This window comes from Mustelus asterias, chromosome 6, assembly GCF_964213995.1.
Source record: "Mustelus asterias chromosome 6, sMusAst1.hap1.1, whole genome shotgun sequence".
Lineage (NCBI taxonomy): Eukaryota > Metazoa > Chordata > Chondrichthyes > Carcharhiniformes > Triakidae > Mustelus > Mustelus asterias.
In genome coordinates this window covers 145,489,303-145,501,627 of record NC_135806.1, presented here as the reverse complement: position 1 = coordinate 145,501,627, position 12,325 = coordinate 145,489,303, and the positions used below count along the sequence as shown (strand labels likewise).

Sequence of the window (12,325 nt, the reverse complement as noted above, 5' to 3'; positions counted from 1 at the left end):
TCCGGGTGTCGGTCAGTGTGTCCTGGTCAGTGTGTCCGGGTGTCGGTCAGTGTGTCCGGGTCAGTGTGTCCGGGTGTCGGTCAGTGTGTCCTGGTCAGTGTGTCCAGGTGTCGGTCAGTGTGTCCTGGTCAGTGTGTCCAGGTGTCGGGCAGTGTGTCCTGGTCAGTGTATCCGGGTGTCGGTCAGTGTGTCCTGGTCAGTGTGTCCTGGTCAGTGTGTCCTGGTCAGTGTGTCCGGGTGTCGGGCAGTGTGTCCAGGTCAGTGTGTCCGGGTGTCGGTCAGTGTGTCCAGGTGTCGGTCAGTGTGTCTGGGTCAGTGTGTCTGGGTCAGTGTGTCCGGGTCAGTGAGTCCCGGTGTCGGTCAGTATGTCTGGGTCAGTGTGTCCGGGTGTCGGTCAGTGTGTCTGGGTCAGTGTGTCCGGGTGTCGGTCAGTGTGTCCTGGTCAGTGTGTCCGGGTGTCGGTCAGTGTGCCCTGGTCAGTGTGTCCGGGTGTCGGGCAGTGTGTCCTGGTCAGTGTGTCCGGGTGTCGGTCAGTGTGTCCTGGTCAGTGTGTCCGGGTGTCGGTCAGTGTGTCCTGGTCAGTGTGTCCGGGTGTCGGGCAGTGTGTCCTGGTCAGTGTGTCCGGGTGTCGGTCAGTGTGTCCTGGTCAGTGTGTCCGGGTGTCGGTCAGTGTGTCCTGGTCAGTGTGTCCGGGTGTCGGTCAGTGTGTCCTGGTCAGTGTGTCCGGGTGTCGGTCAGTGTGCCCTGGTCAGTGTGTCCGGGTGTCGGTCAGTGTGTCCTTGTCAGTGTATCCGGGTGTCGGTCAGTGTGTCTGGGTCAGTGTGTCCGGGTGTCGGTCAGTGTGTCCTGGTCAGTGTGTCTGGGTGTCGGTCAGTGTGTCCTTGTCAGTGTATCCGGGTGTCGGTCAGTGTGCCCGGGTCAGTGTGTCCGGGTGTCGGGCAGTGTGTCCTGGTCAGTGTGTCCGGGTGTCGGTCAGTGTGTCCGGGTCAGTGTGTCCGGGTGTCGGTCAGTGTGCCCTGGTCAGTGTGTCCGGGTGTCGGTCAGTGTGTCCTGGTCAGTGTGTCCGGGTCAGTGTGTCCAGGTGTCGGTCAGTGTGTCCTGGTCAGTGTGTCCGGGTGTCGGTCAGTGTGTCCTGGTCAGTGTATCCGGGTGTCGGTCAGTGTGTCCTGGTCAGTGTGTCCGGGTGTCGGTCAGTGTGTCCTGGTCAGTGTGTCCGGGTGTCGGTCAGTGTGTCTGGGTCAGTGTGTCCGGGTGTCGGTCAGTGTGTCCTGGTCAGTGTGTCCGGGTGTCGGTCAGTGTGTCCTGGTCAGTGTGTCCGGGTGTCGGTCAGTGTGTCCTGGTCAGTGTGCCCGGGTGTCGGTCAGTGTGCCCTGGTCAGTGTGTCCGGGTGTCGGTCAGTGTGCCCGGGTCAGTGTGTCCGGGTGTCGGTCAGTGTGTCCTGGTCAGTGTGTCCGGGTGTCGGGCAGTGTGCCCTGGTCAGTGTGTCCGGGTGTCGGTCAGTGTGCCCGGGTCAGTGTGTCCGGGTGTCGGTCAGTGTGTCCTGGTCAGTGTGTCCGGGTGTCGGTCAGTGTGCCCTGGTCAGTGTGTCCGGGTGTCGGTCAGTGTGTCCGGGTGTCGGTCAGTGTGCCCTGGTCAGTGTGTCCGGGTGTCGGTCAGTGTGTCCGGGTGTCGGTCAGTGTGCCCTGGTCAGTGTGTCCGGGTGTCGGTCAGTGTGTCCTGGTCAGTGTGTCCGGGTGTCGGTCAGTGTGCCCTGGTCAGTGTGTCCGGGTGTCGGTCAGTGTGTCCGGGTGTCGGTCAGTGTGCCCTGGTCAGTGTGTCCGGGTGTCGGGCAGTGTGTCCGGGTGTCGGTCAGTGTGTCCGGGTGTCGGTCAGTGTGTCCTGGTCAGTGTGTCTGGGTCAGTGTGTCCGGGTGTCGGTCAGCGTGTCCTGGTCAGTGTGTCCGGGTGTCGGTCAGTGTGTCCGGGTGTCGGTCAGTGTGTCCTGGTCAGTGTGTCCGGGTGTCGGTCAGTGTGTCCTAGTCAGTGTGTCCGGGCGTCGGTCAGTGTGTCTGGGTCAGTGTGTCCGGGTGTCGGTCAGTGTGTCCTGGTCAGTGTGTCCGGGTCAGTGTGTTCGTGTGTCGGGCAGTGTGTCCTGGTCAGTGTGTCAATGTGTCCGGGTGTCGGTCAGTGTGTCCTGGTCAGTGTGTCAATGTGTCCGGGTGTCGGTCAGTGTGTCCTGCTCAGTGTGCCTGGGTCAGTGTGTCCGGGTGTCGGTCAGTGTGTCCTGGTCAGTGTGTCCGGGTGTCGGTCAGTGTGCCTGGGTCAGTGTGTCCCGGTGTCGGTCAGTGTGTCTGGGTCATTGTGTCCAGGTGTCGGTCAGTGTGCCCGGGTGTCGGTCAGTGTGTCAATGTGTCCGGGTGTCGGTCAGTGTGTCCAGGTGTCGGTCAGTGTGTCAATGTGTCCGGGTGTCGGTCAGTGTGTCCTGGTCAGTGTGCCTGGGTCAGTGTGTCCGGGTGTCGGTCAGTGTGTCCTGGTCAGTGTGTCTGGGTCAGTGTGTCCGGGTGTCGGTCAGTGCGCCCTGGTCGGTGTGTCCAGGTGTCGGTCAGTGTGCCCGGGTGTCGGTCAGTGTGTCTGGGTCAGTGTGCCCGGGTGTCGGTCAGTGTGTCCTGGTCAGTGTGTCCGGGTGTCAGTCAGTGTGTCCTGGTCAGTGTGTCCGGGTGTCGGTCAGTGTGTCCTGGTCAGTGTGTCCGGGCGTCGGTCAGTGTGTCCTGGTCAGTGTGTCCGGGTGTCGGTCAGTGTGTCCTGGTCAGTGTGTCCGGGTGTCGGTCAGTGTGTCCTGGTCAGTGTGTCCCGGTGTCGGTCAGTGTGTCCTGGTCAGTGTGTCCGGGTGTCGGTCAGTGTGTCCGGGTGTCGGTCAGTGTGCCCTGGTCAGTGTGTCCGGGTGTCGGTCAGTGTGTCCTGGTCAGTGTGTCCGGGCGTCGGTCAGTGTGTCCTGGTCAGTGTGTCCGGGTGTCGGTCAGTGTGTCCTGGTCAGTGTGTCCGGGTGTCGGTCAGTGTGTCCTGGTCAGTGTGTCCGGGTGTCGGTCAGTGCGCCCTGGTCGGTGTGTCCAGGTGTCGGTCAGTGTGCCCGGGTGTCGGTCAGTGTGTCTGGGTCAGTGTGCCCGGGTGTCGGTCAGTGTGTCCTGGTCAGTGTGCCCGGGTGTCGGTCAGTGTGTCTGGGTCAGTGTGTCCGGGTGTCGGTCAGTGTGTCTGGGTCAGTGTGTCCGGGTGTCGGTCAGTGTGTCCTGGTCAGTGTGTCCGGGTGTCGGTCAGTGTGCCCTGGTCAGTGTGTCCGGGTGTCGGTCAGTGTGTCCTGGTCAGTGTGTCCGGGTGTCGGTCAGTGTGTCTGGGTGTCGGTCAGTGTGTCTGGGTGTCGGTCAGTGTGTCTGGGTCAGTGTGTCCGGGTCAGTGTGTCTGGGTCAGTGTGTCCGGGTCAGTGTGTCTGGGTCAGTGTGTCCGGGTGTCGGTCAGTGTGCCCGGGTGTCGGTCAGTGTGTCTGGGTCAGTGTGTCCGGGTGTTGGTCAGTGTGTCCTGGTCAGTGTGCCCGGGTGTCGGTCAGTGTGTCCTGGTCAGTGAGTCCCGGTGTCGGTCAGTGTGTCTGGGTCAGTGTGTCCGGGTGTCGGTCAGTGTGCCCTGGTCAGTGTGTCTGGGTCAGTGTGTCCGGGTGTCGGTCAGTGTGCCCTGGTCAGTGTGTCTGGGTCAGTGTGTCTGGGTCAGTGTGTCTGGGTCAGTGGGTCCAGGTGTCGGTCAGTGTGTCCGGGTGTCGGTCAGTGTGTCTGGGTCAGTGGGTCCAGGTGTCGGTCAGTGTGCCCTGGTCAGTGTGTCCTGGTCAGTGAGTCCCGGTGTCGGTCAGTGTGTCTGGGTCAGTGTGTCCGGGTGTCGGTCAGTGTGCCCTGGTCAGTGTGTCTGGGTCAGTGTGTCTGGGTCAGTGGGTCCAGGTGTCGGTCAGTGTGTCCGGGTGTCGGTCAGTGTGTCTGGGTCAGTGGGTCCAGGTGTCGGTCAGTGTGTCCTGGTCAGTGTGTCCGGGTGTCGGTCAGTGTGTCTGGGTCAGTGTGTCCGGGTGTCGGTCAGTGTGTCTGGGTCAGTGTGTCCGGGTGTCGGTCAGTGTGTCTGGGTCAGTGTGTCTGGGTCAGTGTGTCTGGGTCAGTGGGTCCAGGTGTCGGTCAGTGTGTCCGGGTGTCGGTCAGTGTGTTCTGGTCAGTGTGCCCGGGTGTCGGTCAGTGTGTCTGGGTCAGTGTGTCCGGGTGTCGGTCAGTGTGTCCTGGTCAGTGTGCCCTGGTCAGTGAGTCCCGGTGTCGGTCAGTGTGTCTGGGTCAGTGTGTCCGGGTGTCGGTCAGTGTGTCCGGGTGTCGGTCAGTGTGCCCTGGTCAGTGAGTCCCGGTGTCGGTCAGTGTGTCTGGGTCAGTGTGTCCGGGTGTCGGTCAGTGTGTCCGGGTGTCGGTCAGTGTGTCCTGGTCAGTGTGTCCGGGTGTCGGTCAGTGTGTCCTGGTCAGTGTGTCCGGGTGTCGGTCAGTGTGTCTGGGTCAGTGTGTCCGGGTGTCGGTCAGTGTGTCTGGGTCAGTGTGTCCGGGTGTCGGTCAGTGTGCCCTGGTCAGTGAGTCCCGGTGTCGGTCAGTGTGTCTGGGTCAGTGTGTCCGGGTGTCGGTCAGTGTGTCCGGGTCAGTGTGTCCGGGTGTCGGTCAGTGTGCCCTGGTCAGTGTGTCCAGGTGTCGGTCAGTGTGTCTGGGTCAGTGTGTCCGGGTGTCGGTCAGTGTGTCCTGGTCAGTGTGTCCAGGTGTCGGTCAGTGTGTCTGGGTCAGTGTGTCCAGGTCAGTGTGTCTGGGTCAGTGTGTCCGGGTGTCGGTCAGTGTGTCCTGGTCAGTGTGCCCGGGTGTCGGTCAGTGTGCCTGGGTCAGTGTGTCAATGTGCCCGGGTGTCGGTCAGTGTGTCCTGGTCAGTGTGTCTGGGTCAGTGTGTCCGGGTGTCGGTCAGTGTGTCCTGGTCAGTGTGTCTGGGTCAGTGTGTCCGGGTGTCGGTCAGTGTGTCTGGGTCAGTGTGTCCAGGTGTCGGTCAGTGTGCCCTGGTCAGTGTGTCCAGGTGTCGGTCAGTGTGTCTGGGTCAGTGTGTCTGGGTCAGTGTGTCCGGGTGTCGGTCAGTGTGTCCTGGTCAGTGTGTCTGGGTCAGTGTGTCTGGGTCAGTGTGTCCGGGTGTCGGTCAGTGTGTCCTGGTCAGTGTGTCTGGGTCAGTGTGTCCGGGTGTCAGTCAGTGTGTCCTGGTCAGTGTGTCCAGGTGTCGGTCAGTGTGTCTGGGTCAGTGTGTCCAGGTGTCAGTCAGTGTGTCTGGGTCAGTGTGTCCGGGTGTCAGTCAGTGTGTCCTGGTCAGTGTGTCCAGGTGTCGGTCAGTGTGTCTGGGTCAGTGTGTCCTGGTCAGTGTGTCCAGGTGTCAGTCAGTGTGTCTGGGTCAGTGTGTCCGGGTGTCGGTCAGTGTGTCCTGGTCAGTGTGTCTGGGTCAGTGTGTCCGGGTGTCGGTCAGTGTGCCCTGGTCAGTGTGTCCAGGTGTCGGTCAGTGTGTCCTGGTCAGTGTGTCTGGGTCAGTGTGCCCGGGTGTCGGTCAGTGTGTCCTGGTCAGTGTGTCCGGGTTTCGGTCAGTGTGTCCTGGTCAGTGTGTCCGGGTGTCGGCCAGTGTGTCCTGGTCAGTGTGTCCCGGTGTCGGTCAGTGTGCCCTGGTCAATGTGTCCGGGTGTCGGTCAGTGTGCCCTGGTCAGTGTGTCCCGGTGTCGGTCAGTGTGTCCTGGTCAATGTGTCCGGGTGTCGGTCAGTGTGTCCTGGTCAGTGTGTCTGGGTCAGTGTGTCCGGGTGTCGGTCAGTGTGTCCTGGTCAGTGCGTCCGGGTGTCGGTCAGTGTGTCCTGGTCAGTGTGTCCGGGTGTCGGTCAGTGTGTCCTGGTCAGTGTGTCCGGGTGTCGGTCAGTGTGTCTGGGTCAGTGTGTCCGGGTGTCGGTCAGTGTGTCTGGGTCAGTGTGCCCGGGTGTCGGTCAGTGTGCCCTGGTCAGTGTGTCCAGGTGTCGGTCAGTGTGTCTGGGTCAGTGTGCCCGGGTCAGTGTGTCCTGGTCAGTGTGCCCGGGTGTCGGTCAGTGTGTCTGGGTCAGTGTGTCCGGGTGTCGGTCAGTGTGTCTGGGTCAGTGTGTCCGGGTGTCGGTCAGTGTGCCCTGGTCAGTGTGTCCAGGTGTCGGTCAGTGTGTCTGGGTCAGTGTGTCTGGGTCAGTGTGTCCGGGTGTCGGTCAGTGTGTCCTGGTCAGTGTGTCTGGGTCAGTGTGTCTGGGTCAGTGTGTCCGGGTGTCGGTCAGTGTGTCCTGGTCAGTGTGTCTGGGTCAGTGTGTCCGGGTGTCAGTCAGTGTGTCCTGGTCAGTGTGTCCAGGTGTCGGTCAGTGTGTCTGGGTCAGTGTGTCCTGGTCAGTGTGTCCAGGTGTCAGTCAGTGTGTCTGGGTCAGTGTGTCCGGGTGTCGGTCAGTGTGTCCTGGTCAGTGTGTCTGGGTCAGTGTGTCCGGGTGTCGGTCAGTGTGCCCTGGTCAGTGTGTCCAGGTGTCGGTCAGTGTGTCCTGGTCAGTGTGTCTGGGTCAGTGTGCCCGGGTGTCGGTCAGTGTGTCCTGGTCAGTGTGTCCGGGTTTCGGTCAGTGTGTCCTGGTCAGTGTGTCCGGGTGTCGGCCAGTGTGTCCTGGTCAGTGTGTCCGGGTGTCGGTCAGTGTGTCCGGGTGTCGGTCAGTGTGCCCTGGTCAGTGTGTCCCGGTGTCGGTCAGTGTGCCCTGGTCAATGTGTCCGGGTGTCGGTCAGTGTGCCCTGGTCAGTGTGTCCCGGTGTCGGTCAGTGTGTCCTGGTCAATGTGTCCGGGTGTCGGTCAGTGTGTCCTGGTCAGTGTGTCTGGGTCAGTGTGTCCGGGTGTCGGTCAGTGTGTCCTGGTCAGTGCGTCCGGGTGTCGGTCAGTGTGTCCTGGTCAGTGTGTCCGGGTGTCGGTCAGTGTGTCCTGGTCAGTGTGTCCGGGTGTCGGTCAGTGTGTCTGGGTCAGTGTGTCCGGGTGTCGGTCAGTGTGTCTGGGTCAGTGTGCCCGGGTGTCGGTCAGTGTGCCCTGGTCAGTGTGTCCAGGTGTCGGTCAGTGTGTCTGGGTCAGTGTGCCCGGGTGTCGGTCAGTGTGTCCTGGTCAGTGTGTCCGGGTGTCGGTCAGTGTGTCTGGGTCAGTGTGCCCGGGTGTCGGTCAGTGTGTCCTGGTCAGTGTGTCCGGGTGTCAGTCAGTGTGTCCTGGTCAGTGTGTCCGGGTGTCGGTCAGTGTGTCCTGGTCAGTGTGTCCGGGTGTCGGTCAGTGTGTCCTGGTCAGTGTGTCCGGGCGTCGGTCAGTGTGTCCTGGTCAGTGTGTCCGGGTGTCGGTCAGTGTGTCCTGGTCAGTGTGTCCGGGTGTCGGTCAGTGTGTCCTGGTCAGTGTGTCCGGGTGTCGGTCAGTGTGTCCTGGTCAGTGTGTCCGGGCGTCGGTCAGTGTGTCCTGGTCAGTGTGTCCGGGTGTCGGTCAGTGTGTCCTGGTCAGTGTGTCCGGGTGTCGGTCAGTGTGTCCTGGTCAGTGTGTCCGGGTGTCGGTCAGTGTGTCCTGGTCAGTGTGTCCGGGTATCGGTCAGTGTGTCCTGGTCAGTGTGTCCGGGTGTCGGTCAGTGTGTCCTGGTCAGTGTGTCCGGGTGTCGGTCAGTGTGTCCTGGTCAGTGTGTCCGGGTGTCGATCAGTGTGTCCTGGTCAGTGTGTCCGGGTGTCGGTCAGTGTGTCCTGGTCAGTGTGTCCGGGTGTCGGTCAGTGTGTCCTGGTCAGTGTGTCCGGGTGTCGGTCAGTGTGTCCTGGTCAGTGTGTCCGGGTGTCGGTCAGTGTGTCCTGGTCAGTGTGTCCGGGTGTCGGTCAGTGTGTCCTGGTCAGTGTGTCCGGGTGTCGGTCAGTGTGTCCTGGTCAGTGTGTCCGGGTGTCGGTCAGTGTGTCCTGGTCAGAGCCTTTGCCGTCTCGTCCACTCAGTCAGGTGCCCACATGGTGTTGTGATTGAGGTTTCTGGTTGTGAGTGTGTCCAGTTTAGCTTGCAGTTGGGTTGTCGTGTTTCGGACGGTCTCGGGACAGTCTGGACGGTCCATTCTCACAGCTGTCTCCTCTCCTGCAGAATCTCACTGACGTTTATCAGCAGCTGGGATCGAAGGACTTTGAGGCCGTTCCATTCACCATCTTACTGCAACATCCCTTCGTCAAGGAGCTGGTCAAGAGCACACTCAAATTCACCCTGCCTGTAAGGAGAACACTCACTCATTCTGTCCCTCTCCGTCTGTCCCTCTCCCTCTGTCCCTCTCCCTCTGTCCCTCTCCCTCTGTCCCTCTCCCTCTGTCCCTCTCCCTCTGTCCATTACAAGAGAGGAAGTGTTAGGTTTTTTAGGGAACATTAAAACTGACAAAGCCCCAGGGCCTGATGGCATCTATCCTCGACTGCTCAGGGAGACGAGAGATGAAATTGCTGGGCCTCTGACGGAAATCTTTGTCGCTTCTTTGGACACGGGTGAGGTCCCTGAGGATTGGAGGATAGCGAATGTGGTCCCGTTGTTTAAGAAGGGTAGCAGGGATAACCCAGGAAATTATAGGCCGGCGAGCTTGACGTCCGTGGTAGGGAAGTTGTTGGAGAGGATTCTTAGAGACAGGATGTATGTGCATTTAGAACGGAACAATCTCATCAGTGACAGACAGCATGGTTTTGTAAGAGGGAGGTCGTGCCTTACAAATTTGGTGGAGTTTTTTGAGGAAGTGACAAAAACGGTCGATGAAGGAAGGGCCGTGGATGTCGTCTATATGGATTTCAGTAAGGCATTTGACAAAGTCCCACATGGCAGGTTGGTTAAGAAGGTTAAGGCTCATGGGATACAAGGAGAAGTGGCTCGATGGGTGGAGAACTGGCTTGGCCATAGGAGACAGAGGGTAGTGGTCGAAGGGTCTTTTTCCGGCTGGAGGTCTGTGACCAGTGGTGTTCCGCAGGGCTCTGTACTGGGACCTCTGCTATTTGTGATATATATAAATGATTTGGAAGAAGGTGTAACTGGTGTAATCAGCAAGTTTGCGGATGACACAAAGATGGCTGGACTTGCGGATAGCGAAGAGCATTGTCGGGCAATACAGCAGGATATAGATAGGCTGGAAAATTGGGCGGAGAGGTGGCAGATGGAGTTTAATCCGGATAAATGCGAAGTGATGCATTTTGGAAGAAATAATGTAGGGAGGAGTTATACAATAAATGGCAGAGTCATCAGGAGTATAGAAACACAGAGGGACCTAGGTGTGCAAGTCCACAAATCCTTGAAGGTGGCAACACAGGTAGAGAAGGTGGTGAAGAAGGCATATGGTATGCTTGCCTTTATAGGACGGGGTATAGAGTATAAAAGCTGGAGTCTGATGATGCAGCTGTATAGAACGCTGGTTAGGCCACATTTGGAGTACTGCGTCCAGTTCTGGTCGCCACACTACCAGAAGGACGTGGAGGCATTGGAGAGAGTGCAGAGAAGGTTTACCAGGATGTTGCCTGGTATGGAGGGTCTTAGCTATGAGGAGAGATTGAGTAGACTGGGGTTGTTCTCCTTGGAAAGACGGAGAATGAGGGGAGATCTAATAGAGGTGTACAAGATTATGAAGGGTATAGATAGGGTGAACAGTGGGAAGCTTTTTCCCAGGTCGGAGGTGACGATCACGAGGGGTCATGGGCTCAAGCTGAGAGGGGCGAAGTATAACTCAGACATCAGAGGGACGTTTTTTACACAGAGGGTGGTGGGGGCCTGGAATGCGCTGCCAAGTAGGGTGGTGGAGGCAGGCACGCTGACATCGTTTAAGACTTACCTGGATAGTCACATGAGCAGCCTGGGAATGGAGGGATACAAACGATTGGTCTAGTAGGACCAAGGAGCGGCACAGGCTTGGAGGGCCGAAGGGCCTGTTTCCTGTGCTGTACTGTTCTTTGTTCGTTGTCCCTCTCCCTCTGTTCCTCTCCCTGTGTCCCTTTCCCTCTGTCCCTCTCCCTCTGTCCCTCTCCCTCTGTCCCTCTCACTCTATCTCCATCGCTCTCTCCCTCTGTCCCTCTCCCTCTGTCCCTCTCCCTCTGTCCCTCTCCCTCTGTCCCTCTCCCTCTCTCTCTGTCCCTCTCTCTCTGTCCCTCTCCCTCTGTCCCTCTCCCTCTGTCCCTCTCTGTCCCTCTCCCTCTGTCCCTCTCCCTCTGTCCCTCTCCCTCTGTCCCTCTCCCTCCGTCTCTGTCCCGCTCCCTCTGTCCCTCTCATTCTGTCCCTCTCCCTCTGTTCCTCTCCCTCTCCCTCTGTCCCTCTCCCTCCCTCCCTCTGTCCCACTGGCTCCCTCCCTCTGGCTCATTCCCTCTCGCTCCCTCCCTCTATCCCTCCTTCTTGCTCTGTCCCTCTGTCCCTCCTTCTCGTTCTCTCCCTCTGTCCCTTCTTTACGCTCCCTCTCCCTGTCCCTCCCTCTCCCTCCCACTGTCCCTCTCACTCCTTCTCCCTCCCTCCCTCTGAGGGAGAGGTTCTGTCCCTGTCCCTCCCTCTGTCTTTACTGTGTAAAGTTAAAGCACATGGATTGCAGGCAATGCCTTGAGACGGATAGAAAGCTGGTTAGCAGATAGGAAGCAAAGAGTTGGAGTAAATAAGTCTTTTCTGATTGGCAGTCTGTGACCAGTGGGGTTTCGCAGGGATCTGTGCCAAGACCCCAACTGTTCACATTATATATTAATGATTTGGAAGAGGGAACTCAATGTATTATCTCCAAATTTGCAGATGATACAAAGTTGGGTGGGAGGGTGAGCTGTGAGGAGGATGCAGAGATGCTTCAGTGTGATTTGGACAGGCTGAGTGTGTGGGTATCTGCATGGCAGATGCAGTATAATGTGGATAAATGTGAGGTTATCCACTTTGGGAGCAATAATAGGAAGACAGATTATTATTTGAATGGGTGTAAATTGAGAGAGGCGGATACTCAGCGAGACCTTGGTGTCCTCGTGCATCAGTCGCTGAAAGTAAGCGCTCAGGTACAGCAGGCAGTAAAGAAGGCAAATGGTATGTTGGCCTTTATCACGAGAAGATTTCAGTATGGGAATAGGGATGTTTTGCTGCAATTGTATAGGGTGTTGGTGAGGCCACATCTGGAATATTGTGGGCAGTTTTGGTGTCCTTATCTGAGGAAGGATGCCCTTGCTATAGAGGGAGTGCAGCGAAGGTTTACCAGGCTGATTCCTGGGATGGCAGCTCTGTCATATGAGGAGAGACTAAGTCGGTTAGGATTATATTCGAGTCATAGAGGTTTACAGCATGAGAACAGGCCCTTCGGCCCACCTTGTCCATGCCACCCTATTTTTTAAACCCCTGAGCTGGTCCCAATTGCCCGCATTTGGCCCATATCCCTCTATACACATCTTACCCATGTAACTGTCTAAATGCTTTTCAAAAGACAAAATTGTACCCGCCTCTACTACTACCTCTGGCAGCTTGTTCCAGACACTCACCACCCTCTGTGTGAAAAAATTGCCCCTCTGGACCCTTTTGTATCTCTCCCCTCTCACCTTAAACCTATGCCCTCTAGTTTTAGACTCCCCTACCTTTGGGAAAAGATATTGACTATCGAGCTGATCTGTACCGTTTGTACTGTAGCGTTTGATAAGGTCCCCCATGGTCGGCTTATGATGAAAGTAAGGAGGTGTGGGATAGAGGGAAAGTTGGCCGATTGGATAGGTAACTGGCTGTCTGATCGAAGACAGAGGGTGGTGGTGGATGGAAAATTTTCGGACTGGAGGCAGGTTGCTAGCGGAGTGCCGCAGGGATCGGTGCTTGGTCCTCTGCTCTTTGTGATTTTTATTAATGACTTAGAGGAGGGGGCTGAAGGGTGGATCAGTAAATTTGCTGATGACACCAAGATTGGTGGCGTCGTGGATGAGGTGGAGGGGTGTTGTAGGCTGCAAAGAGACATAGATAGGATGCAAAGCTGGGCTGAAAAATGGCAAATGGAGTTTAACCCTGATAAATGTGAGGTGATTCATTTTGGTAGGACTAATTTAAATGTGGATTACAGGGTCAAAGGTAGGGTTCTGAAGACTGTGGAGGAACAGAGAGATCTTGGGGTCCATATCCACAGATCTCTAAAGGTTGCCACTCAAGTGGATAGAGCTGTGAAGAAGGCATATAGTGTGTTAGCTTTTATTAACAGGGGGTTGGAGTTTAAGAGCCGTGGGGTTATGCTGCAACTGTACAGGACCTTGGTGAGACCGCATTTGGAATATTACGTGCAGTTCTG

The 12,325-nt window shown here is 57.8% G+C and overlaps 1 protein-coding gene across 1 annotated transcript in view; it reads left to right on the top strand.

Annotated features, from left to right (window-relative positions):
- spef2 (sperm flagellar 2) overlaps window positions 1-12,325 on the top strand; it is a 386,645-nt gene that overhangs the window by 355,680 nt on the left and 18,640 nt on the right. Inside the window, exon 40 of the mRNA XM_078213897.1 lies at window positions 8,173-8,295. Within this exon, the coding sequence (XP_078070023.1) occupies window positions 8,173-8,295 (123 nt within the window). The remainder of the gene's footprint in view (window positions 1-8,172; window positions 8,296-12,325) is intronic.